This window comes from Pseudocercospora fijiensis (genome assembly GCF_000340215.1).
Source record: "Pseudocercospora fijiensis CIRAD86 unplaced genomic scaffold MYCFIscaffold_1, whole genome shotgun sequence".
NCBI lineage: Eukaryota > Fungi > Ascomycota > Dothideomycetes > Mycosphaerellales > Mycosphaerellaceae > Pseudocercospora > Pseudocercospora fijiensis.
In genome coordinates this window covers 11,152,428-11,177,565 of record NW_006921532.1, presented here as the reverse complement: position 1 = coordinate 11,177,565, position 25,138 = coordinate 11,152,428, and the positions used below count along the sequence as shown (strand labels likewise).

The following is a 25,138-nucleotide window of genomic DNA, read 5'->3' as shown; positions in this document are numbered from 1 at the left end:
GCACTTCTTTCAAGTTCTTTGACAGCGCCAAGAACGATGACCAGGCTGTCGCAATCTTGGCCGCGGCCGCGGAACTCAACTTTGTCATCGTCACTTCACGACAACACTGACTTCCGCCTTCAACACGACTTCGACACTTCTGCGCGTGCCATTGACCCTCACCTCGCCCACCGACGACATCATCTTCACCGGCGATGACCAGGCGCAAAGAGCGCTGAACTGCACCCGCGCCCTACTGGACTGAGCATTGTAGATAACATAGCTGCTTTTGTTCCCTGCCTCTGCCTCGTGACCTGCTCTTCACCACCTCGAGGGTGAGCCCGCCCTTTGCGGCGCGCTCTGCTGTCACCAATGGCGTCGCCGAAGGAGACCTTGACCCAATTGAACTCTGCGCGCGATATTGTGCTCCGCGACCACACTCTATACACCCAAGTAGTGCCTGGAATCGTCCAAGTCATTGCGCCAGGTGCAGACCTAGAGCTTCGCAGATGGGGTGCAGACTTTCTCGCAGAGACCTTTGCATCGCAGGTGGTGACAGCGGAGGCAAAGCAGCAAATGTCACTGGTTGTGCTTGACACGTTGAAAGGCTATCTCAACAGAAAGGACATTGCGGGCGAGGATGAGGACACGGCGGTGGTCAAGAGTGCTGTGCAGTGTGCCGCGAGCATATACCCATTCGTCTTTAGACACACTGTCAGCAACCCCTCAGACAAGGAGACATGGAGCAAGATAGCGGCCATAAAGAGCAGCATTCTGCGGAGGATGGATACTGCAGTGCCTGGTGTGCGAATATGCTGCATCAAGTTCGTGGCTTCTGTGGTGCAAACGCAGACTCCCGGCCTCATTGCAGACCCTCGGCGGCAAGAGCAAAACGAAATCAGTCTTTCTCTGGTCCCGCGAGATCATCCTGTCATACCGCCCGCCAATCTCGAGGCAGAAGCGTCCGGATTACTGGACAGACTGCTGGGCGTGCTGCAGGAGAACTTGACTGATCCGCTGATCGTCACGGCAACATTGAACGCTCTTTCCACCCTGGTTCAGCGTCGCGCAAGTGTCTCGAGCAAGATCCTCATGACCATTCTCAACTTCAACCCTCTCAAGCTGGCCAGTAGACCCATAAGTGGGATGGACAAGATTGCGATCAAGAGCATGACCCGAACTACGATGTCATTTCTTCTCAACTGCCTCAAAAGGAATTCAAACCATGCACTGGCGGGCCGCATGCAGCAAGGCATTGAGCGACTCAAGCATAGCCTGATAGAGGTGTTTTCCGAGAATCATCAGCTCAAGCGACCTGCACCCGACGAGCCCGTCGATGGACTAGACGATGCGAAACGGCAGCGATTAGATGCGGAAGCTGTCAATGGCACGACGCCTTTGCAACAGTCCGTCGGTCCAACATATCCACCACTACCACCTGGACCAGTGTCGATAGCACAAATATGGACACTCACGAATCACCAACAGTCAGCGACATTCGATGTGACTCGATTGCCAGTGCCTACAGTCGTGCAACTCATACCTGCGCTGTTACAGGCGGTACCGCAGCAGAAGATCAACGAAGCGATCAATGTCGTCCGAGCGAGATGGCTGGGTATTGGCGACAGGGGTCACGCAAATGAAGCGAATGCCGCAAACGCAGAGGAGGATGACGAAGACTATGACCCGTCAATGGGGTTCAACGGCGACACAGATCAAGTAATGAATCGCCTAGAACAGAGACCGAGGGACGCGATTGCTAACGACGTTGCTGTCGGTCCTTTCAGCTTACCTCCACCACCGCCCCTCTCTGAACATGAGAAAGACGATTATAGCAGGACTGCTGTCATGCGAGTTTTCGGCAATCTCTCAGACCTCGATCGCGAGGCGAAAACCAAAGGCAAACCTACTCAGATAGAACATGGCTTTAATCGGCTGGCAGCGACAAGCGCCAGTGGCCACGACAGGGAAGTGTGGATCACTTTGCTCACGAGATTGGCTACAAGGGCGCCGTTTGATCTTGATGAGAAGAATGGAAATGTCAAAAAGGAGGGTGATGACCTTTCGATGGCGCAGAAAGCACAAGGGAGACATTTATCAAACGGCATTCGAGAAGGTCTTCTCAGATATGTCATGGATAACTTCCGAGGCAGAATCGATGTTGCCATCGCTTGGCTGAATGAGGAATGGTATTCCGACCGCTTACTCCTGAAGCAAAAGGAGGAAGACGGTGAAACGATTGACGAAGATGATCTGCCTAACTACTGGATTTGGGTGCTGCGCCTACTGGATAGCATGATGCCCTATATTGATGTCAAGGATCAGCGGATAGTGATCAGACTGCTCTCAGAAGTCCCAGCCATCAACAGTGCTCTGCTGAATCGACTCAAGAAGATCGCTGAGGACCCGGAGCGAGTACAGATTGTCACCAACACGCTGCTCTACCTCGTCATGTTTCGGCCACCGGTGAGAGAGCTGGCGATCAATACTGCGGAGCAGATGTTCAGAGAGAACAGGGATGCGAAGACGGCCGCCAAGAAGATTCTTGCGAAATGGAGGCCAGCAGTGCTCGAGCAGGAAACAGGCACAGAAGTAAAAGCGGAGGCGTAACTTTGACAACAGATGGTTGGGCTGGCATAAATTCTCTTGCATCAGCGCGGCGTTGGAGAAGGCGCCATGTGCTAGAGTAGCTGCTGCTGTGGGACGTTGAATTTGGATGGAGTCGCAGCGTCTGTACAAGAGTGCAAGAAGAGGACGTAGAACGAGGCAGAGGCAACTGTAACGACTAGGAGGATTCTGATTTCTGCGTGATGCGTGGGAAAGGGGTAGAGGCATATGCAACGCTTCTCAGGAGCAGATGCATAATGGCGTTTATTATGGAACTCGCAATAGACGGAGCACAAGAAAGGAGCAAATGCAGCATGATCTCTGCACTTCTGCGAAACAGGTACGCCTGACAAGATGGAGGATCGACGTCTAGACTGCTGGTTAGGCGTTTCGTGAAACCAGGGACTTGCTGCCCAGTTCCAACTCGATGTGAGCGGGGCTGGATGGCTTCAGATGGAGATCAAGAAAGACGTGCGAGAAGTGAAAGTAGCACGCGATATTTCTACCAATGTATGCGCGCATCTGTTGTATTCGTATTGGCCTGCTTTAAACTGCTTCTCGAATTCGAGAACAAAGATCTTGCTGGCGGCTACTGTTACCGTGCTGACGGTAGCGCCGGCGGCCCGGCCCGTGCGGCAGCAACAAGGTTCATCAGGGTCCACGCTGAGCTTCAGTTCGCGTCTTGCGCATCTCACAGCTTCTCTTTCTCACACCATCGCGAAAGGTATCTTGACTCTATGATACACATCAGGCTGACACCACATACTGACAACGTACACAGCACGGCGATGCGAGAAGAGAGAGATGAAGAAAGTTCACACGCGTGAGCATCAAGTATCCATTCCATCGCCGAGAAGAGACATGATCTTGGCGGTGAAACACATGGATATCGATGCTAATCACTTGAACGATCTAGTTGTAAAGAGTACGTCCACCACTTCCAACCTGTCTTTTCTACACAAGCAGCGTTCTTCAAGCAGGTCTATCCATGTGTCTACATATGCTCTCAGTGTCTAACCTTATCCGATTTGCTGGATCCGTCGCAATGCTTTGTCTGAACACAGCGGTCCATGTCCACTCCAGCCGGCAACATCCTGGACAGAATGACGATGAACAACCGGGATCCGCGACCAATGTTTATCATTCTTGCCAGAGTCGTACCGACCCGACCCTCGCCACTTCCCCGAGCCCCAGCTACCCGCCCGAGCCCCAGTAGATATACCAATATAGAATCGGCCTGAATGAGATTACGTGGCGTTTCTACCTATTACATATCATATCCATTCTTGGTTGGTGGCGCGGAGCGCGTCACCTAGGAGGCTAGGAAGTCGCGCCTGCACTACCAGTACCAGCAGCAACAACAACAACAATAGTCGCTCATACAGCTAACAGGACGGCCACTTCACTACTAGGTGCTGCAACAATAGCACCATCAGTTCACTCAGTAGCAGTATTATATGCAGTAGCAGGCTAGTCAGCAAATAAGGGACCAATATAAGCCAGCATATGTAGCATCACGTGGCTACAAGGCTGCAGGTCGTAATCCGTTTAGACCTGAGTAGATAGCAACTAACAACACCTTGAATTTTGCTATACCACTGGTTTGCTAACAAACTTTGGCTTCATAGCTAGCAGCAGTATAGAAGTGGTTGCCCGGTCGGTAGTGGTTGCGGGGATCCGGAAATCGCTTCCCTACGCAATTTTGTTAGGAACAGCGGATTCCATAATCCACTGTATTACTGGGGCTCGGGCGGGTAGCTGGGGCTCGGGGAAGTGGCGAGGCGACCCGACTGCCACTGCTTTTGCCTTCGCGACTTGCCTGCCTGCCATTATTGTCACGAGCCTTCCGGAAAATTATTGGAGTCTGACTGCATCCTGGACCGGAGTTCTACATGCCGTTGTCGTCTCGTGTTTTGTTTATGTTCAACTCGCTAATACGCTTGCTTTCACAGGCCGCTCGCTCGCGGCTCTTAGGCAATCGCCAAACAAGAATCACCACGAACGTGAACTTCCCTCCTCGCCAGTTTCGCCCACGTCGCCAACGCTCCCAGAATTGGCTATGAATGGCGGCTCGCTTTTCGGCACTTCGCCGAACAACTCTTCTTCGCCGACGCCTGTCAACAACAACTCGTACCTGACGCCAGTACAGAACGGCGCGTCACGTCGAATCGGCAGCAGTGACTACACGAAGCTGCCCTCCTCAGTCTCCAATGGCGCATCATCACCTGCGACCAATGGCCAGCATACCTCAAATGGAGAGGTCCAGCACCCCCTCACTTCACCACCGACTCAATCTCCAAACACAGACCAAGCACAGTGGAGTTCAGCTGTGGGCCATGCCACTACCGGCGGGAAATCAGGCAGAGTCATCGAGAAGCTGATGTCAGACAATGACCGCCTGAAGCGCGAGTTGCGCGAGCAGATCACGAGAGCAGAAGAACTTCAGCGCAACATGGAAATGTACAAGCCACGAATAGAAGCTCTTGAATCCGAAAACGAGAACCTCAGCCATGCTAGGGGCGTGGACCATGCCTTGCTTGTTCGCAGAGATCGCCAGCTTACGGACACAAAGGAGGAACTTGTAGTTGAAAGAGAGCGCCGGGAAAAGTTCGAAAAACTTGCCCAACGATTATCAGCCGAGCGAGATGCAGCCATTCACGACAAGGACCGCGAAGTCGGCGAGCACAAAGAGAGAAGACTCCAAGTCGAAGCCGAAAACGACGTCCTCAAAACCACCATCAGGCAAACGAAAAAAATGTACGACAGCAGAGTCAGCGCGCAAAAATTCCGAATCGAGAAAGAGCTCGAACCTGAAGTGAAAAGGCTACAAAAAGTCCTAGAGGAAGATAAAGCAACCATGCTGAAATTGAATGTCGTGCATGAGCAGCAACATCAAGAAATCGAGCGAGGCAAAGCTCTCCAGCAGGAAATGGTCGCGAAGTGGGAAGAGATCTCTAAAGCTCGCGAAGAGAGATTGCAACTTGTGGAGTGCGAGAGGAGGGAGGAGACGGAGAGGAGTAGGAAGTTGAGTGTCGAGATGGATAAGGTTGTGAATGATATGCGGTGGGTGATGAATGTGAAACGGAATACGAGTTTGGATGAGAGTGGTGCAGGTGATGAAGAAGAAGAAGAAGAAGAAGGGACGAAGGAGAAGGAGTAGGAGGAGGATTGGAGGGAGCAACGACCTTTTTCTTTCGTATTTTTCAAAGTCATGATGGTTGGTTTGATTAGCGTTGGCGTATGCGCAGGATACCCCAAAAAACAAGCAAGACAGAATACCGAAAGAGAGCATGGCATGCATGCATGCATGCATTGAGCAAAGGGAAGCGAAGCGGCAATCATGAAACTTGCTGCTGCTGCTGCTTCTTTAGGATGGGAATTGGGATATACAGGAACCGGAATGGAATGAACTTCGAGACTGGAAAGGCTCTCAGATCAACAGGCTGAAGCACGAAATTCACATCAGGCATCCTGACATATGGTATGGGCTTTCCATTTTCTCGACTACCATTACTCTGCGTAGATCGTAGAATCTTGACTCGAACACTTCGGTCATGATGCGAACTGTACTGTACAGAGGTATGAACAAAACAGAAAGAAACGAGCTGGCTTTCTCACTTTCTCTTTCTCTCGGACACTGGTGACTTTTTCCGCTGGCATTTCCGTTTTTCTCCGTCACTTCTTGGGTTTGGTCGTGGTGCGGCGGGAAGCTGAAGCTTTTGAGGAGGATGGAGATTACTTGCACTGCTCGCGTTTAAGACGCAGCTTCACGCAAGGCTGCATGCGAGCTATCGTTTGCCTCACTTCTTCGACTTAGTCGTGATGCGGCGTGTGTAGTCGCTAGGAAGCTGGAGTTTTCGAGGAGGGGGCAGATCACTTGCGCTGCTCGGGTTCGGAGCAACTTCATGCACTGCTGCAGTCGACGCATAAGTGCCGTTGGTCGAGGCTCGAGTCGGAGCGAGAGTAGCACGAGAGCGTGAAGTCGTCTTGAACACCGAGGGCCTCACATTTTCCCACTCCTTATCCATGATATTCTCTTCGAAGTCGACGAGTCTGCCACTCGAGTCTGGATTCGTCACACGCACCTGCGCAGTGGGCTTTTGGTGGAGATAGCCAGGTGGCGGCTTCATCGGCGTGGAGGACGGGACTGCTCTATCGTCGATAAGCTTGATCTTTGGGTCGGCGTTTGTCGTTGCGGGTGTAGCCACATTCTTCCATTCTGCTTCACTGGGATCCCAGTCCGCATAGCGTCTGATGGGCTTGGTAGCCACAGTCGAGGATGCCTCTGACATCGATGCTGAAGTCGAGTGCGCGCTCCATGCTGCCGTACCTCGTCCGGTCTCTCTGGACTCTCCACTGATGCTGACCGGTGTCGAGGCTACCGAAGGTGTCGCACCACGAATTGCTAATGGCTTCCTCCGCGCATGCCGCTGCACCTGATCCTGGTCTGGCTGATAATTGTCCCTGTCCCAGTCCACGATGGCATCTGCGTTGCCTTTAAGGCCAATCTTGTCACGAGCGGCGTACCTGCCGCCATAGTCGCCCCACTGGCCATCGATTATCGGAGAGGCCTTGAGGGGGCTAGCTTGCTGCAAATTTTGCAAACGAAAGCTCTGCGCTGACCCAGCCTGACTGGGCTGCTGGATAACAGCACTCCAGTCTCCAGAATCGCGCCGCTTTCGAGGACTAACTTTGCCACCAGGAAGCAGAGATGCGAAAGATGGGCCCGTCTCAGTCTTGTCGCTCGCCTCACTATTATTATCATCCGACTCCTGACTGGCCTGCGCGGCTTGGGCGGGACGATTTGAGGCCAGGAAGTCACTGAAGTCAGCAACAGGCGACTCGTCCTCTTCTTCGTCAGAATCGTCGAGGTCGCTGGAAACGACATTGGCGCCCTTTGGAACTCTTGCTCGACTAGTGGCATGGGTCTGCTCTTTGGCCAGCATCTGCTTGGTGTCCTTCGGCACGTCTGGTCTCTCCACGAATGGATTGATCTGAGAGTCCATCGTTCTTCCAACGCCTTGGAGCCACTTGTTCACACTGACATTCTCGCCAGCGTCCTCCATCTGCCATTGATCGCCCGCGATGCTCTCAGCTGGCTCGTTGCTCATCATCCGGTCGTCGCTAAGTGTCCCGAACGCGGGCAGCTGTAATGGTGCGCCTTGTACTGGACTGCCGTTGGTAATCAGCTTGTTCTTACCAGTACGGCCATTGAAGACGTGACCATCATTGGCGTCGAAGCTAAGACGAAAACGAAGTTAGCAAAATGTTCCGGCTCGAAAATGGTATTTTGCTTCACCATACCGAGCGGCTCTGCAAGTCACACCGGAGGCGAACAGGCTCTCCATCTTCTTGGTGACAGGAGCCAAAGTGCGCTCCAGAAGGCCAAACTCGTCCAAGTCACGCAGTCGAAAGACCTTCAGCAGCTCTACATTGGCGATAATAATGTGGCTGCGGGCGACTGGGCGGGCTTCAGAAGGTCGTGATTGCCTGGGGTGGTCTGGATTGCTCTCGACAAAGTTGTCAAGAGCATCGAATTTGCTATCGGCGAATCGAATGAGATCGTCGTTGTCCTACATCTGAGTCAGTACGAGAAATATTCGTGAGGCGGGTCATCTGCTCACGCCACTTTGCTCTTCGGCCTCTTCGTACTCGTCTATACGGCGCTTGATAATCTGGGAAAGGACTTCGTTGGCGTCCGGTCCTTTCATTGAGGGACATCTGATCTCGAAGGTGTCGGTGTCGGCGTTGTAGCAGCAGTCGACGGGAACATCGCGGACTGTGGTGACGAACTCTTGCCAGATTCTCTCTCGGGCCTGTTCGCTGAAGGCGTAGAGTGAGCTGTGAAAATATGTCGACATGCTTGCGATGCAACCGTGATGGCAGGCTTTACTTCTGAACAAGCGACTGGTTGGTGATGGAGTTGAAAAATCAGTTTGTGATGTAGTTTGGGAGCAAAAGTGACGTGGAAGCGAAGCTGCAGCTGCAGGAGCGTTTCGAGGCCGAGCTGGAGGCGACAAGACCCACCCAGAAGATTTTCGAGCAAGCAGGACATTGGACATCGCAGTCGACGTTGGTTCACATCAACAACGCTTCGGTATGGCCAAAAAGAAGACTCAAATCAAGCCGGCAGGCAGGAAGGTCGTCGCACAACTGGAGCTGCCAGACCCCGTACCACCAACCAAGTCGAAGAGAGCGCAGAAGCGCGAAGAAGCCATGTCACAGAAGGCACCCACTTCAGTCCCAGCACCATCAGTCGCGCCATCTGAGCAGGACGTAGCTCCTGCTGTCGCTCAAGGCCTGCCGCCCAGTCTACCACATCTATCGGCATCCAAAAAGCTCACGTCTCCAAAGCATCCCTTCGGAGTGGCGCTGGAGAAGGAGAAGGAGAGACAGCGCATGCTAGAGGAAGACGAGATTGACAGTGAGGCTGGCCCAGTGAAGCTCATGGCGCAGTTCGGGACCATCCTGATGCGATACGATGAGCAGGACTGGAAGAAGTTGACATACCGCGTCCACGATCCATCCGATCTCCAAGCCAGCTTCAGAAAGAACGCCGACTTCCTCAAGTCTGACTTCCTTAATCGTCTGACGACTTCCACCACAGATGCCACGTCTCTCATACATCTCGCTCGTGGCCAAGAAACACCGGAGCTGGAGACCGATACTCGCTACGACATCTTCGTTCGCGACACGGCTGGCGTCCTACTTAAGCTCACAGTCGATGCTTCCCGTAAGTCTGCGTACTCCATTAAGAAGTTAGACCGTATTGTCGGAGAAGCACTGTCGCATTTTCCCGTCCACGTCTGGGACGCCCGCTTCCTTATCGTCGAACTTGGTCTCGAAAGCGAGACAACCTCCTTGGCCCATATCAAAAATTTCATCATGTCAATTGAAACCGACCAAAAGGCTCCCTCTTTTCGAGCGCACGTCCCTCTCGGCATACGCATCGAAGTAGTCTTGGCCAAGCGAAGCTTCGCCTTCCACATCGACGAGATGAGATTTTCCGCCACACAAGTCCAAAGTCTGTGTCTGGAGAGTATGGACCGAAAGCACAATTTCCGTGCTCTGGCTCGTACGGAGGAGGATATGATTGCTGAGCAGCGACTGTGGTGGGAAGTTGGATGGGAGACGTTTGATTTGGAGAAGGCGGACTATCTGCAGGCCAAAGTCAATGAGATGGTGCCTCAGATGGATGCCGTTGGATTAGAGAATAAGGGACCGTTTGTTCGGCTGGAGGGCTACGAGGAAGCTCAGGGGCTCGAAGTGCCGGAGATTCCCTTTTGGTAGTCATTTCGCTGGTTTGCAGGTGTCGAAGGATTGCATGGCGAGACGTCGTGATTTACCAAGCACGCGAAGGAAGCCGCGAGCTGGTGTGCTGACGAGCTTCAACGCCGCGTTTGATTTATCATCTGCCAGCGCATACTTGGACTCATTGTAGCCCATTCACTGTGACCTCTTGTGTCAGCATTCAACTTCTGCAATTGAGGCCTACATCTCGAGCCCTTCCACTGTACCACGGCATCACGCCTTCCTCAACCGCTGCCAGTCTTTTCCAAAGATGCCTATCGCCGTGATGACAGGCTGCAATAGCGGCATTGCGCATGCGATGGCCAAGATTGCGTTGGAAGATGGATGGAAGGTCTATGCGTTGGATATTGTACTTGGTGATAAGCTGAAGTCCCTTGAGGGTCCCAGTTGCAAGATTGCGCGCTTGGATGTGACGAATCCTGAGTCAATCCATGAGTTCAAGAAATCCATTGGAGAAGAACCGATTGATGCTCTGCTCAACATTGCCGGTATGCTCTGCGCCGGATGATGTCCATATCAATCTGCAAACAATAGAAAAGCAGTTTACTTATGGTCCATTTCTCCTTACACAAGCGCTGCTGCCGAACATCTTGGCTGCACCAGAGCCCCGTCGCCTATCGGTAGTATCTTCAAGGGTTGGCTCGATTGTCGACAACACTTCAGGCGGATACTACGCATACCGAGCCTCCAAGACGGCAGTGAACAGCTTCTTCAAGCCACTGTCGGTCGGGCTCAAGGATAAGGGGGTTATCGTGACCGTGCTGCATCCTGGATTTACGAAGACGAATCTGGAGCCCGACATATGGAAGATGCCGGGTGTTGTAGAGCCAGAGGTTGCGGCGGGTGGGCTGTGGAAGATGGTGCTCGAGAAGGGCATTGAAGAGACTGGCAAGTTCTGGCACAGGGACAATTTCGAGCTTCCTTGGTGAACATGTCTTCTGCAGACTAGATGATATAGACATGCATACACATACCATGAACCTCGACACGGCAAAGGCCATCGCTCTGGTCAGAAAACCACTGTCCCGTTCGGGTTGAGGCACGTCGTTGCGAGCGACCAGCTGGCCGCCGTACAAGTTGGGGCCTGGTCACGATGATGTCTACGCTATTCTATTGAACAAGCGGCTAGAGTCTCTGTCTTTGCAGAGATGAGAGTGCCTCCTTCCTCCGTGACGCTTGCTCGAGGCGTCGGAACTCGCCATCGACGACGGAAAGTGTGCCGAGAGCCGAGAGCCGAGATTGCCTCTGTCTCTCTCTTACAGCAACAGCAACAACGCTCCCTCTCACCACCATCCCCTCCCTCATACAACAGAGATACTACTATACAGATCAGCACCATAAGCATCTCTCTTCTCCTCGAATCCTCGGAATCATGATTTCACGTCTGCCGTCCGTCTGCTACGCTCCCCGGCAGATAACCCATATCCATCGCCATCGCCAAGGGTCCGCAGTGGAAACTTGCTCAGCCAAGAACTTCTCAACCTCAAACGAACAATATGGCCGAGAAAGATTGTCCACGTCTCAAGCTGATTCTCCCACCGATCGTATTCTCAGTAGTCAAGTGCCGCTGTGCTGTGGCGTGGCTTACATCCATTCTTCTCAAACGTGCTCATTACATTTTCTCCTGGCTATAATGAACTTCGAGAAGGAATGCAGCAGTCTTATTAACACCACAAAGGCATGTTCCTTTGAACTCTGACTTTGGACCACTTCATTCCCTCACACCATGGCTTCTTCCTCTTCCGAACTTCTGGCAAGACACATCCAGGACCATAATGAAGCGAATACTACCACGAAACATTACTGGGCATATCCGAGTCGGGTCTTACCTTGTACTAAAGATGCTGGGACTTGCGAGTATTTGGAGGCAGTGTACAGTGGGCATGTGACTTCGATGCTGTATACTTTTATCCTTTGGGGTGCAATCTTGGGAGTATTGGCTGTTTGGACGGTTGTCAGGATCTTGAGGGCGGGCAGAGCAAGTCATGGTGCTGCGGCGCTGTTGCTGGATATCGGTGATCGTGTTTCGATGTTGAAGAGGAGGTTACTTCCTGATGCGCCTATGCGCTGGTTGTTTGGGAGGATTAGCAGATTGCAAGTGGTTATTTTAGCGGTGATGTTGGCGTACCTTCTTGTCTTCTCGTAAGTGCCATCGTTACCCTGTCGAGAAATATGCTGATGTGTCTAGGCTGGTGAATATCTGGTATCAAACCAGAGTGACGCCAATTAAGAATTCGACTCTGCATAACACGCGAACAGGGCTGGGGCCATGGAGTGATCGCATAGGCGCTCTAGCGTATGCACTCACTCCGTTCACGGTGATGCTATGCATGCGAGAGAGCGCCCTTTCACTCATTACCGGTATCCCCTACCAGCACTTCAACTTTCTCCATCGATGGCTTGGACGAGTGATATTTGTGCAGAGCGCATTGCACACCATTGGCTGGACCATCATCGAAGCCAAGCTATATCAGCCGCAGCCGAAGACATACGTCGACTTCATCAAGCAGCAGTACATGATCTTTGGATGCATAGCTATGGCCTTCGTCAGCTTTCTGACAGTGTTCAGCACCAAGTGGGCGATTCGCAAAACCGGCTATGAGTGTTTCAAGATGACACACTGGATCATTGCTGTCTTGTACATCGGAGCTTGTTGGGGTCATTGGGACAAGCTATGGTGCTGGATGGTGCCCAGCTTGGCGTTGATTGTGATCGACCAAGTTGTGCGCGGCTTGCGAGTCGCATATATTCACATGGGTGGGACGAAAGGCAGCGACTTTGGTTTCAGGTGCGCGCAAGCCGATGTTCAGGTATTGACGGACGACAACGGGACTGTTATCAGACTGGACTTCGACTACGAGCATCGTCAGCCTTGGGGAGTAGGTCAGCACTTTTACTTGACCTTTCCAAGCTTGAGCATCTGGCAAAGTCATCCATACACTGTCTCTTCAGTGCCACAGCCAAATAGTAAAGTGCAGCATCACACCTACTTGATCCGAGTGCGAGACGGCCAAACCAAGACACTTGCACAGCTTGGAAACACGACTATACCGGTAATCCTCACTGGTGCTTATGGGAATAGGTTTCCATCTTACCAGAGCCAACACATCCTTGCCATCGCCGGTGGAACAGGAGTAACATTCACATATCCTATCATCGTGTCGGCTATCCAGCAGTGCATCACTAAAGCAGCAGTCCTGGACTTTGTATGGATTGTGCGCAAAGCAGAAGACCTGCTGTGGCTGAGCAGTGAGCTATCCCGGCTCAAAACACTTCTCAGCGAAAGGGCAGGATTGAAAGTATCAATATACGTCAGCCGCGATGTTCAACACAAGCTGAAGTCGCCAACGAAAGCAAGAGCAGAGTCTCCGTTGCGTGAGAAGGCTGGAATCGAGACGACAGTCTCGTCACTATCCTCTCGAAAATCGGACGTGTCGCTGGACGAGCTATTAGCGATCAGCCATCCTCGGTTTGCGGTTCATTGGTTGAAAGACCATCACCCGTCCTGTACAGAAATTGTATCCGACTTCCGAGAAAGAAGTCTCATGGTCGGCGGAGGTGCTGAGATTGTGGGAAGCGGTCCCGAGGCCATGGGAAGTGACCTGAGGGCGGCTGTTGCGAAGCTCGAAATAATAGACGAGCAGTTAGGCTTCTACTGGGATTCCAGAGAATAGATATGTGGCTCATGATGTCCAACGACACGATCATATTCTCTCTTTCTGCAACACCGTTTCACGTGAGACACATATACAGTGGCCTGGAACCTTTTCCTAACATGCAGGTCGTCGTCACATGTGCATATACTAGCCGCACCTTAGCGAAACCCACAAGCAGCACGTGTATTGCTAGGAACCCGTGTTCTGCATCAATTCCGGCTGTTTTTGAACTTATATCTAGGAACAGGAAAGGTGCTGTTCGCATCAGCAGACTGGAAAAAGTCTCGTGGTGGCGAAGTCCGAAACGTGCCTGCTTTGATCGCGGTCATATATGCCACGACATGACGCTGCGCACGCCAGTATCTTGTTAGCAGTGCGTCCAAGCAGGCATCTACGAATCACAACGAGGTGGTGTCCAGGCGTTCGTGCTAGGCAAGTCGTGGCCTTTCGTTGAACAACTTGGAATTGCAGTATGTTGTCCAGGCTTGATTGTAGCGTGATCAGAGAGCGTGTTGCTGTGGATTGCTCCGTTTCTTGCTTCATCCACCTAGGATGCGATGCTGACGAGACATATAAGCAGCGCAAAGAATGTTGGTGTAAGAAGAAGAGTAATCGACCGAGGATGGGAATGTGAAACAGTGTGTGGTGCATAAGATCGGCAGGCCGGGAAGTGGGTCTGAATCTGTGAAGTATGTCTCTACGTAAGCAACATTCATCAGCCAAGCTCCCCGATGACATTCGTCGACTCGTATCTGGAAGGCAGGGGACAGCAGGGGACGCTCGAGGCACCGCATACGCAATACGCAATACGCTGATGAATACCGAGTTGCAGATACTCACGATCACCCTCGCCTTTGACCGATGCTGCGGAGGATTGCACTGGCCCTTCGGAGTGCGTAGAGTGTGCTGTTAAGGATGCCTCAAGTGCCTGGACGACCGCAGCGCATTCGCCCAAAACACCAGCAGTTGATCTTGAAGTGCTATCCTCGCCTGCCCAAGAACTCGGCAGCAGACGTCAGGCCGAACAGCTCGGAGTTGTCATATTTGCTCTACTACGCCAGCACGCGGCAACACAAGCTCCCCAAAGTCGGCCACTTCCTGGAAACGCGCACAGCCAGCGATGTCTACCATTGGCAAAGTGCCGCAGTACATGTCACGCTGCAGATCCTCACGGCGATTCTTGAGCACAATACCATCAATCGCGCTTCGGGCTTTGCGCTCATAGCACCCTTCGTAAGTCTTTCCGTTCAGCGCCTATGCGCGACGCCAGGCATCGGCGCTGACATGAGCCTCAGGTATTGCGCATCATCCGCGAAATCGTCAACAAGACCAACGATATCAGCCTGATCGAGGCAACGACGCGCACATGGGACGTCTTCTGCCAGCATCAAGATGCAGCCAGCCTGGCCGCCGACTCCGAATACCGAGCACTTTACGTCGAAGTCGTGCGCATCTACTCCGACCTGGCCAGGAACACATCCAAGAAGATTGGCAAAGCTACGACGCCAGTGGCATCTCATGATGCTCTGCGCCTGCGCAAGGCAGGAGTTGCCGCCATTACGAGCATCTTTGCCCCGACAGAGCAATTCGAGCGCGTGTGGAATCGCGAGTTTGATGCGTCCATGGCCGCAATCCTAAGCAACTTGCGCAATCCAGACAAGCGAGATTATATCGAGCACTTCAAGAGCTTGGCCAACAAATCAGAAGTTGAAGAAGACAAGGAGCGGTCGTCAGTAAATCGAAGGCAGAGCATTGCAACCGTGCGAACCTTCTCTGGCCTGCCGGAAGACCATGAGCCGGACCCCCGGGCTGCTGAAGGCACTGTGCAAGATGCCGACCAACTTGAAGAGGAAGAGGCGGGAATGCTCGCCATTGACTGCCTGAAGATCATGTTTCAAACACAAAACCGGTCTCAAGTCCGCGCGGCCACTATCGCGTTCATGCGCTATATCGCTGAAGAGGAGAACCGACTGCTGTCATCAGGCAGTACCAAAGACATCAGCACGTGGGCAGCGCAGCTGTTCCGCCTGGTCACGCAGTGGACTTCGGTGCAAGACCGCTTCGTGATTCTCTACACTGCGCAAGATGTGCTCGGCAAGCTGCCAATCGAAGGCTCGTTCTTCCGACCGCACGAAACTTATGCCAAGATGATACAGAGCGTCGTCTGCTCGGACCTCAACCTGATCGGACTTTCAGTGATGGACGTCTTGATCGGGCTCATGTCATCAGTCCTGCGATCTGTCGCGTATTGTTCCAGACCAGACTCTGCTGCACTGTCGCCCCAGAATACGGCCTCCACCAACGAGAAGAATGCTGCTGCGAACACGATCCAGCAGCTGAAGGGTTGCATAGCCTGTCTTGCATCACATGTATACTACTCGGATCAGGTCACGGATATGATCGCAGCGATCCTCGTTCGAGTACGTGCATACCCATCAGCCTCCGACTTGAAGAAGGGGATCTTCGGGGAAGACCAGTCGCGTTCGCACAAAAAGCCAAAGGGATCCGTTAATGGAGCCACACCTTCTCAGCAACCAGGCACATCTGCGGACCCACGAGCGTCAAATAATGACATGTCAGTGGCTGCGAACGAGTCTACCAGGGAAATAGATGAAAGCACTGCAGAACCTGTTGATCGCTTCGACTCCAGAAGTATTCGACCTGAGACTAGCCCACGAGCCACCAGCTTACGAAGCGCATTCTTCACCACTGACGAAGCTCGCAAGACGGCACTGGAAATTATCAAAAACATCATCGAAGTTGCGCAGACGACTAGAAATCAAGCGCACGGAAATGTCGTGATCAACCGCAACCGAGTTCCGGTGGGAGTATGGGATGGCACACAATGGCTTGCTCGGACTGGTGCGGAAGAAGTAAGGAATGCATACAAAGACACCGTCGCGACTTGGGCCAAATACGAATCCGAAGAGAAGGACTCCAACATGCTCGACTTCGAAGCCGACGACTGTTTCGGCAAATTCGTCGAAAAGACCTCTCCAGCATCATTCCGTACTGGCAGCGTGGGACAAAGCTATCAAAGCCATCCTCAACTCCTAATGCTGCCAAATTTTGGCGTCGAGAGACGTTTAAGTTCCGGCCAGAATACCAGTAATGGTACAGATCATATTGCTTCTAACCATAAACCTAGAATCCGGGCGAAAGATCTCGAGGATGTTTTGGAAGGGAAACGACAGGTGGAACTTCATCAGCAAATTGGATTTGCACCGGGGACTGAGAAGGCGGATTTGAGGAGTCTTCTTGCGGGTCTTAAGATTGAGGAGAAGAGGAGAACTAATGCTATTATGGCTGCTCCGCCTTACTGAGGTGGGAAGTGAAGATGTATGATTTGATTGCGATCATGGAGAGGGATGGATGAGACGGATGGGTCTAGAGAAAACATGGGGAAAGTCGGGGCAACCAACCAGCTAGAGGAATGAAGGTGTGCGGAAGGGGGTTTTGGTTTGAGATGAAATGTGATGAGATACCCGGTCGGTTCAAAAACCAGCCACCAACAACAACACAAGAAGAACAAATTTTTTCATGTATTGTACTACTGTAAGATTACAATTTTACATCTAGATGGAATGTCAAGGGAAGAAGACAAAACACCATGATTTCTAGCATCTACCTCCTCTTTTCTTCGTTACCTTACTCTGTGCTAAAATCCGGACAATCAAACGCCCCAAACCCCTTCACAACACTCATCTCCTTCACATCAACCGGTTTCGTTTTAAACGTCCAACCTGCTACATCATTTCTCAAAATCTCTCTTCTTCCTTTTCTTCGAAAAATCCACGTGCCCAAAATCCCCAATTCACTGATAACTTCCCCGGCATATATGTCGTGATGAGGAGGAGGCGGACTCATGAGGTATCCGAATGTGGGAGGGGGGTGGATGAGTTGCATAAGGGTGTAGTTTTTGAATTCTGAGGGTGATTTGAGGGTTGAGAGGAAAGAAGGGATTGAAGGACCGAAGATGTTGTGGGTTCCGCCGCCTTCGAGGTTGGGTTTTAGGATGTGGTTTTCATAGTTGGGAGGTGGTGTTGAGGGGTTGGGGGATTGCATTGGCATGAAGGTTTTGCGGATTGAATGGGTGGAGGTTGAGGGGAGGAAGAGGTCGAGCTATGTGGAATGGTTGGTTAGCTACGATGGAGGAGGAGGAGGGGAGGGGGAGGTATATACTGTGCCGGGTTGTGTGAGAGCTGCTTGGACGGATTTAAAGGTTGTGAGATGGGTTAGGATATCTGGACATTTTATTGCGCGGGAGAGTTCGAGGTGGAGTCTTGGATTGCGTTCGTTGTCCATGTATTCCGATGGTTCGTAGCCTGCGCGGTAGTAGATTGTGGTGACTTCGAAGGTGTTGCGGAAGAGAAGGGTGCGGTCGGGGGTTAGGGTTGTTTGGGAAAGGACTTTGTGCCACTCGCAGCGGTAGCAGGGGATGTTTTTGTTTTCCCAAAGGCTGTATTCGATTGGTCTTTCGTCTGCTATGTTGAAGTTTTCTGGTTGGACGATCATCAGGATGCAGAGACGATGGGATGTTGTGGGTTTGTAGAGGTTGTGGACTTGTGATAGCATGGAGACAATTGATGAGATGTTGTCGTTGGATGGTAAAGTTTTCGTCGTATCCTGCGAGTTGTTAGATTTCTTCTGATAGGACCTGCGTGATCGAAAATGATGCTTAAGGGGAGAGTCGTGTTTGCTACCTACGTTCTGCACTCTGCTGATGTGCTTGTGCATTCTGGCTGCAGTCTGTGCGTGAAATGCTCCGGCGACAGAGAAAGTATTCATCTCCACCTGCTTGAGCGCTGGAGACGATTGTGCGCTGCTTGTGTGGAGCATATAGTCCGACCTGAATATACCGCAGACCACATCTTGGACTACACCGGCTGCCTTTACCTTGAGCCAAATGTCCCACAGGGAAGACAGGAACACATCTTGTTTCATCAATGGCTGGAACACCTCCTCGAGCCAAGGCTCATCACTGGCGGCTCGAATGTATAGCTCATTCATGCATGGCTGTAGTTTTTGCGCCTGCTCAAACGCTGCTCGTGGGAATCTCGTTGGCACAATGCTGACTCCCACAGGCCTGGCCTGGACTGTGGAGAGTTCTTCATACCGCACAAGCTTGAGGAGACTTCCATGCGTGATGAGATAGTCCTTGATCTCAGGGATGATTCTTTCGAGGTCTTCTTCGGTCATCGCTATGGCCAAGGCTCGGGTATCCTGCTTCGAGGAGGTCACTGCAGTGCGACGTGCTGGCCACATGTGAACCTGGCTGCGATCTTTGATTATTGGACTTGTCTCCCTGAGCACTAGCGGGTGTTTGCTAAACGCTTGACGCCTCGGTTGCACCTGCGAGGATGTTCTGCATACCGGACCCGGTGCTAAAGCACGCTCGTGCCTTGACGGTACAATGTGACAATGTGTGTCGAAGGAGCGGCTGCCAAGACGGCGCTATCAGCTTGGAGGATTCACGTACAATCGACCTGTGACTCGCATGGTCTGTGACAGCATGTGAAGAAACAGCTTATTGCCGACTGCAATCCGGATATATCATATACGTTGCTTGAGCGAAGTCGCCCACAATCTGTATGAGATTCCGATTCCGAGCGACGGCGAAGACGGCGATCTCGCTCACAGCTTCATTCAGGCACGGCTAACCTCGGCTCCAAGCTTTTCTGGGCTGCTTAATGTTTACGCTCGCTGCCCTGGAGCTGGCCATTGATCTCTGCCTGCAGCTGCTCTAAAAAATCTTTTGGGGGAACAACAGCGCATGAATCCTGCTTTCATCTGCCCTCGCACTTGATACTATTAGCACACTCCCTTGTTGTGCAGTGCACACAGCAATGTCGTCCATCGCAGCGCGAAGCTTGCTCCGAACAACCACCAGAAGCCTAAGCCGGAGCAGCAAAGCTCCGCTCTGCACGTCAAGCAGACTCGCTCAGACAGGTCTTAAGGCTGCCCGATCGCCCTTCACTCAGCTCCAATCCGCCAGAGCTTTCTCGACCACAATGGCTCCTCAATCGGGTGCTCCGCCGCCAGGCAAGGCGCCTGAGTATGATCCAGAAATCAAAGATATGGCAGACTACATTCACAACTACAAGATCACCTCAGACCTCGCTGTACGAAAACCACGAGGGCTGTAGAGAAAGCAGTACCTAACACTTTTTCTTAGATCGATACGGCACGCTTCGTCTTCCTCGACACAATCGGTTGCGGTCTCCGAGCTCTCGAATTTCCTTCTTGCACAAAGCTCCTCGGCCCAGTAGTGCCAGGAACCACAGTGCCGAACGGTACTCGCGTGCCTGGCACTCCATATGTGCTCGACCCCATCAACGGCGCTTTCAACATCGGGGCCATGATCAGATGGCTGGACTTCAACGACTGCTGGCTGGCTGCTGAGTGGGGCCATCCATCCGACAACTTAGGTGCGATCCTCGCTGTTGCAGACTGGGCAAACAGGACGAACAAGGCAGGAACACAAAAGATTGGCAATGGACAGCAGTTCAAAATCCACGATATACTTGAGGGCATGATCAAGGCACATGAAATCCAGGGTTGCTTGGCCTTGGAGAACAGCTTCAACAAGGTCGGTCTTGATCACGTTGTCAATGTCAAGGTTGCCTCGACTGCAGTTGTTTCCAAGATGCTTGGCTTGAACGAGGAGCAGACCAAGGCCGCAATTTCCCAAGCTTGGGTTGACGGACAGAGCATGCGTACCTACCGACACTCTCCCAACACCATGTCCAGAAAGTCCTGGGCCGCTGGTGACGCCTGCCAGCGTGCAGTAGACATGGCTCTCAAGGTCCTTAAGGGCGAGGGTGGTGTCCCAACTGTCCTCTCCACTCCTACCTGGGGTTTCTACGATGTCAACTTCAGAGGCAAGAAGTTCAAGTTCCAGCGACCATATGGCAGCTACGTCATGGAGAACGTCCTGTTCAAGGTTTCGTACCCGGCTGAGTTCCACTCGCAGACAGCTGTGGAGGCTGCTGAGCGCATCCACCACCAGCTCAAGGAGATGGGCAAGTCCGCCGAGGACATCGAATCTGTTGTCAACCGCACACACGAGGCCTGCATTCGTATCATTGATAAGCAGTTCAAGCCCATGGACAACTACGCCGATCGTGACCACTGTGTTCAGTACATGGCTGCTACTATGTTGGTCTTTGGCAGACTTACTGCTGATGACTACACTGATGGTGGTGAGGCTGCCACAAGCCCACTGGTCGAGAGCCTGAGACAGAAGATCGAATGCCGAGAAGACCCACAGTTCACCGCAGACTACCATGACCCAGAGAAGCGAACTATCTCCAACGCTCTGACCGTCAAGCTGAAGGACGGCACTGTGCTTCCAGAGGTTGTCGTTGAGGCACCTCTTGGACACAGACTGCGCAGAGAAGAGGCCAAGCCAGAGATCCTGCTCAAGTTCAAGAACCACATTGCACCACACTTCTCTGCTGAGCATACCAAGAAGTTGGTCGACCTCCACAACGACACTGCCACCCTTTACAAGATGCCCGTTGACGAATACATGGATCTGTACGTGAAGGAAAAGATTTTGTAAATACTTAGAGTGCATTGAGGTATTTCCGCTGTATTGCTCAGCGAATATCATTGGATAAACGGGACAAAAGAGCCTGCAAGTTCACGATTCGAAGACAGTCTCCCGCACTGCCCTTCCAGGCCACACAGCCTGAGGCAGGCGTCTTCAGAAACAAGCCTTCCGCCAAGAGTGCCAATTTCTGATTCCGCAACTTCATCACTCATCTTAGACAGCGCTCTCAATTCCTTGTCCATCCTATATGAGTCAGATGCGATATCGCGGTCAGCTGGCAGTGCTATCGCACGAGAATGCATACATGTATCAATTGAGAGTTCGAGCAATGACGCAGCCTCAGCTTCAAGCTCCCGGGAGAATCGGCATGAGAAAGAATCTCAATCCTGCTATCAACACATTCAAATGCTCGATTCTACCATGTTCGCGGCACTGCACGGATCGTCACATGATACAGTGAATCCCTTCGTCGTCATGTCGGTGGCTATTGGATACTTCGCCAGACATTGTGGCTATGTCGCAAAGCCGATACCACCGACCTGAGCGCGTATACAGCTGGACACGCGGCGCAGAGCATGACGTCCCATGGCCAAAGCAGGGCATTGCTAGGCAAACATTCAAAGATATTGCATATCTATGCTGCGCAGAAGGTCACGATTTGTGTAAGCTCACACTTCCACAGAGCAGCTAATTCAGCAACACACTCGACACACTGATTGAAGATGTCTGACAACGAAGTACGACCCGCGATGCCTCCAAGACCGAATGAGCAACATCCAGAGCTACCGCCTAGGCCCGGACAGCAAGCAGATATTCCAGCGTATAATCCACAAGACTACGCCAATCAACCGATGGGTACCACTCAGTTCGAGCAGCCAGGACGGCTGAGCCTCGAGAAAGAAGATGTCGCATCTCCTATACATTTTACTCGAGACCCACACAAATTGATCGGATACCTGGTGCCCTTCCCAAAGCCTCACTTATCCGGTACAGCGAGTGAGCAGATACCTCAGCGATTCTTGATCTACACGCCTCCTCCGCCGCCGTTCATGTCCAAGCCAAAAGAAGGCGAGAAAGAGGGGAAGGTCCACAAGGTCCAACGGAAATGGCAGGAAGAGTTACGTGAGGCAAAGACACAGAACGTCAAGACTATGTCGTGGAAGGGTGTCAAGGGCAACGTCACAAAAGGAATTAGCTGGGGCATGTCAAAGACCAAAGGTTCCAACCTTGAATTCCTCAATCGAATTGCATCAATGCAAGATAGTGAGGATCATCATGCAGACGACGGTCACGTCGAGGGCGAGCAGACTAAGAAGACTATCAAGCTTGAAGAAATGCTCATGGTGTATCCCGCCAGCATGCCTGGCACCAACGAACAGATCCGCGAGGAGTTCGTCAACACCATGCTCCGGTCAAAATCCAAAGCACAACGCGACTCCATCATCGCCACTGGCCTGTTACCAGTCAGCTTCGCCATAGACATGCTAGCTGTTCTAGTCTGGCCATTCGGAGGCCTTCTCGAAATCGACGCAGTCTGGCTATACAGCAGCATCCGTGGCGCCAAAGTCAGTCGCAGCGTAACAAAACGTTTGACTTCAACCTCCACCTCCGGCAAGCATGACGACGACGGTGACAAATTAACCTTGAACTTCGTGCCTTCGCCTACCATTCAAGTCCTCGAACGCTACCTTGCCGCCAAATGCCATGAACGCGATCCAAAGCTTTTCCCAAAATTCTCGGTGGCGCCTAGTGAAACGGAAGTTCTGGAAGGTATTGGTTGGTTCCCGGCGCATAAAGGTGGGGGGGAGAGGAATTGGGAGGATGAGCAGTTTGAGATTAGTGAGGTTAAGGATGATGTTAGGAATACGTTTTCGAAAGGGGCGAGGGAGTGGGGGAAGTGGGTTAGGATTTTTGAGAAGGAGCCGGAGAAAGCTGTTAAGAAGTAGGGTGTAGGATCTTGGGGCAAGCTCTATATACGGTGACTTTCTTTTCTGTGTCGCCCGGTTTTCTTCTGTTGGCAATTCCCGCTTTTCGTTTTTTATATCGAGAAGGTGAGCTGCGTAGGTCTACCAATCAAGGAGCTTGTTTGGTTTTGGGCGAGGTTCTGTTCTGCTAGCATTGCCGTGTTTCAGGCTGTGTATACCGCCGTCGCCAACATCGTTGCGGCCATCCATATCGAGCAGCATGGTGGTCAATGCAGATTACGTGTCCCTTAAGTTCGTTCCAGCAGTCAACGTCAACACCATAAGCACAGCGTCATCCCAGCAACATCAAAGGCGAAGTCCTGGTGTCGATGGGGGAGATTGGGACTGCTTCAATGCCTACCGCTGGAAACCAGTGGTCTGGTCAGTTCGATACTTGGAATTGTTGGCACACTTACCCTTCCAAATTAATCTATATTCCCATTCGACGAGCAACGTCGAGCATCATCTCCCCAAAATCCACAAGATAACTCACTCAATTCACCTTCTTCTGCCCCGTCCCCTTCAACCTCCACAACTGAAACATCCTCGTCATAACCGCCCCCATAACCCACCTGGGCAAAAACGTATAAACAAACCAAACCACCCAACTCTTCCCCCCCTCCCAAATCCGATCCTTCCCAGGCCGCGTCAAAAGCTGCCCCACAACCCTCCTCGCATACTCCTCATTCGGCACCCCATTACTCTGACTGTGCACAAGCCTCTCCTCATACATATCGCGGATCGGCAAATAAATCGAATTTTCGGGTAAAGTCCTCTTCGTCCTGGCAATATTACTCTTCACACCCCCCGTCACCACCGTCACGACTTTCACATCAAAAGGCGCGAGCTCCACCCTCAAGGTTTCCGAGTACGCGTGCAAAGCGGCTTTCGACGCGTTGTACACCGATCCAAACACGTAGGGTAAAATCGCAGCCAGAGATCCGATTTGGACGATTGTGCCTTTCGAGGCGATTAACATTGGGGTGAAAATTTGACACAGGCTCATTACGGCGAAGACGTTGGTTTCGAAGGTTTCTCGTACTTCGTTTAGTTCTATGTCGGTGGCGGGGACGGTGTAGTTGCGGCCGGCGTTGTTGATCAGGAAGTCTAGTTTTCCGCCTCCGGTTCGCGCCGAGATTTCTGAGGCGAGGGTTTGGATTGAGGGGGAGGATGTTGCTTCTAAGGAGAGGGTTTCGATTCCTTGGGATTCTAGGTCGGTGATGGTAGAGGTTTTGCGGGCGGTTGCGAAGACGCGGAAATTTTTGCGGTGGAATTCTAGGGCTAGGGAGTGGCCGATGCCGCCGGGGGAACAGCCTGTTATCAGGACGGTTTTTCTGGTGTCGGTCATTTTGGTTGTTGGCTTTGATGGTGGGATGGGAGGGGAGGGAGTGTTGTTGGTGGAGATGGAGGCATGGGCCAGGGAAGGGTGCTGTTCGCAGCTGCTGATTGGCTGAGTCATGGGACGCGCTAAGAAATGTCTTTTTTCGAGCGGACCGCCGACGCGTTTCGGGGGGTCGGCCCGGTGTGGTGTATACCGACACGCAGAGAGCATTGGAGAAATGAGCTGGCTTCTGGTTCAGTTCGTCCACCCGCGACAATGGAATTCGATGCGATAGAATATCTGGCGACCCTGCTAATCGATGTCTGCATTGCTCTCACAGGTCGTGCACCCCATGCCGGTTGTCACCTCCCGCACTACCTCTATTCAGGCGCCCCGCTTTGTAGGCTTGCATGGACCTTCTACCTAAATTTAGTACCTTCCACCTTCTACCTTCTACCTTCTACCTTCTACCTTCTACTCTATCTCTACGTCCTTACATTATCTCTCCGCTAAGTATACTAATATATATCTAGCTTAGCGGTCTATACTAAGCCTATAGCGAAGCGCCTAAAAGAAAACCGTATAGCTCCTATATAACCGTCCGGTATACAAACGAGAATTCGAATTTATAGAAGCACAACTATATATTAGATAGACAAACCTAAAAAAGCTGTTCTGCGCAATAATACGATCTTTTAAAATAGCTATATAAAGTATACGTTAAAATATTAAATTAAAGCTATAG

General features: G+C 52.0%; 11 protein-coding genes across 11 annotated transcripts; 8 read left to right on the top strand and 3 right to left on the bottom strand.

Moving 5' to 3' along the window:
* Window positions 1-351: 351 nt before the first annotated feature.
* On the top strand, window positions 352-3,394 carry MYCFIDRAFT_78570 (uncharacterized protein; the record flags this gene model as incomplete). Its single annotated transcript, XM_007922328.1, has 2 exons — window positions 352-2,571; window positions 3,368-3,394. The coding sequence occupies 2 exons, from the start codon at window positions 352-354 to the stop codon at window positions 3,392-3,394; spliced, it is 2,247 nt and encodes a 748-aa protein (XP_007920519.1).
* Window positions 3,395-4,645: 1,251 nt separating this feature from the next.
* MYCFIDRAFT_78571 (uncharacterized protein) lies at window positions 4,646-5,746 on the top strand (the record flags this gene model as incomplete). The annotated part of the gene is made up of 1 exon (XM_007922329.1): window positions 4,646-5,746. One exon carries the CDS (start codon window positions 4,646-4,648, stop codon window positions 5,744-5,746), a length of 1,101 nt encoding a protein of 366 aa, XP_007920520.1.
* A 178-nt stretch (window positions 5,747-5,924) lies between these two features.
* On the bottom strand, window positions 5,925-8,648 carry MYCFIDRAFT_171057 (uncharacterized protein; the record flags this gene model as incomplete). The annotated part of the gene is made up of 7 exons (XM_007923991.1): window positions 5,925-6,124; window positions 6,162-6,239; window positions 6,266-6,351; window positions 6,391-7,827; window positions 7,886-7,897; window positions 7,924-8,159; window positions 8,211-8,648. The coding sequence occupies 7 exons, from the start codon at window positions 8,646-8,648 to the stop codon at window positions 5,925-5,927; spliced, it is 2,487 nt and encodes an 828-aa protein (XP_007922182.1).
* Window positions 8,649-8,685: 37 nt separating this feature from the next.
* On the top strand, window positions 8,686-9,876 carry MYCFIDRAFT_78573 (uncharacterized protein; the record flags this gene model as incomplete). Its single annotated transcript, XM_007922330.1, has 1 exon — window positions 8,686-9,876. One exon carries the CDS (start codon window positions 8,686-8,688, stop codon window positions 9,874-9,876), a length of 1,191 nt encoding a protein of 396 aa, XP_007920521.1.
* A 271-nt stretch (window positions 9,877-10,147) lies between these two features.
* Window positions 10,148-10,826, top strand: MYCFIDRAFT_63608 (uncharacterized protein; the record flags this gene model as incomplete). The annotated part of the gene is made up of 2 exons (XM_007922085.1): window positions 10,148-10,277; window positions 10,432-10,826. 2 exons carry the CDS (start codon window positions 10,148-10,150, stop codon window positions 10,824-10,826), a joined length of 525 nt encoding a protein of 174 aa, XP_007920276.1.
* Window positions 10,827-11,206: 380 nt separating this feature from the next.
* MYCFIDRAFT_57022 (uncharacterized protein) lies at window positions 11,207-13,619 on the top strand. The gene is made up of 2 exons (XM_007922014.1): window positions 11,207-12,039; window positions 12,086-13,619. Exons 1-2 carry the CDS (start codon window positions 11,624-11,626, stop codon window positions 13,569-13,571), a joined length of 1,902 nt encoding a protein of 633 aa, XP_007920205.1. The 5' UTR covers window positions 11,207-11,623; the 3' UTR covers window positions 13,572-13,619.
* An 849-nt stretch (window positions 13,620-14,468) lies between these two features.
* Window positions 14,469-16,876, top strand: MYCFIDRAFT_78577 (uncharacterized protein; the record flags this gene model as incomplete). The annotated part of the gene is made up of 2 exons (XM_007922331.1): window positions 14,469-14,786; window positions 14,849-16,876. 2 exons carry the CDS (start codon window positions 14,469-14,471, stop codon window positions 16,874-16,876), a joined length of 2,346 nt encoding a protein of 781 aa, XP_007920522.1.
* Window positions 16,877-17,201: 325 nt separating this feature from the next.
* Window positions 17,202-18,752, bottom strand: MYCFIDRAFT_32276 (uncharacterized protein; the record flags this gene model as incomplete). Its single annotated transcript, XM_007921726.1, has 2 exons — window positions 17,202-17,675; window positions 17,736-18,752. 2 exons carry the CDS (start codon window positions 18,750-18,752, stop codon window positions 17,202-17,204), a joined length of 1,491 nt encoding a protein of 496 aa, XP_007919917.1.
* Window positions 18,753-19,298: 546 nt separating this feature from the next.
* On the top strand, window positions 19,299-21,290 carry MYCFIDRAFT_57025 (uncharacterized protein). The gene is made up of 2 exons (XM_007922015.1): window positions 19,299-19,675; window positions 19,729-21,290. Exons 1-2 carry the CDS (start codon window positions 19,400-19,402, stop codon window positions 21,115-21,117), a joined length of 1,665 nt encoding a protein of 554 aa, XP_007920206.1. The 5' UTR covers window positions 19,299-19,399; the 3' UTR covers window positions 21,118-21,290.
* Window positions 21,291-22,450: 1,160 nt separating this feature from the next.
* On the top strand, window positions 22,451-23,104 carry MYCFIDRAFT_202009 (uncharacterized protein). Its single transcript, XM_007923990.1, has one exon. The coding sequence runs from the start codon at window positions 22,467-22,469 to the stop codon at window positions 23,052-23,054; it is 588 nt and encodes a 195-aa protein (XP_007922181.1). The 5' UTR covers window positions 22,451-22,466; the 3' UTR covers window positions 23,055-23,104.
* Window positions 23,105-23,565: 461 nt separating this feature from the next.
* MYCFIDRAFT_63612 (uncharacterized protein) lies at window positions 23,566-24,420 on the bottom strand (the record flags this gene model as incomplete). Its single annotated transcript, XM_007922086.1, has 1 exon — window positions 23,566-24,420. The coding sequence occupies one exon, from the start codon at window positions 24,418-24,420 to the stop codon at window positions 23,566-23,568; it is 855 nt and encodes a 284-aa protein (XP_007920277.1).
* Between the last annotated feature and the right edge of the window lie 718 nt (window positions 24,421-25,138).

Excerpts from the sequence above, each read along its gene's own strand:
- MYCFIDRAFT_57022 (XM_007922014.1), top strand. The coding sequence starts at position 11,624 with ATGGCTTCTTCCTCTTCCGAACTTCTGGCAAGACACATCCAGGACCAT. Across the intron at positions 12,040-12,085 it reads GCGTACCTTCTTGTCTTCTC|GCTGGTGAATATCTGGTATC; the intron begins GTAAGTGCCATC and ends TGATGTGTCTAG.
- MYCFIDRAFT_57025 (XM_007922015.1), top strand. The coding sequence starts at position 19,400 with ATGTCGTCCATCGCAGCGCGAAGCTTGCTCCGAACAACCACCAGAAGC. Across the intron at positions 19,676-19,728 it reads AGATCACCTCAGACCTCGCT|ATCGATACGGCACGCTTCGT; the intron begins GTACGAAAACCA and ends ACTTTTTCTTAG.
- MYCFIDRAFT_202009 (XM_007923990.1), top strand. The coding sequence starts at position 22,467 with ATGCCTGGCACCAACGAACAGATCCGCGAGGAGTTCGTCAACACCATG.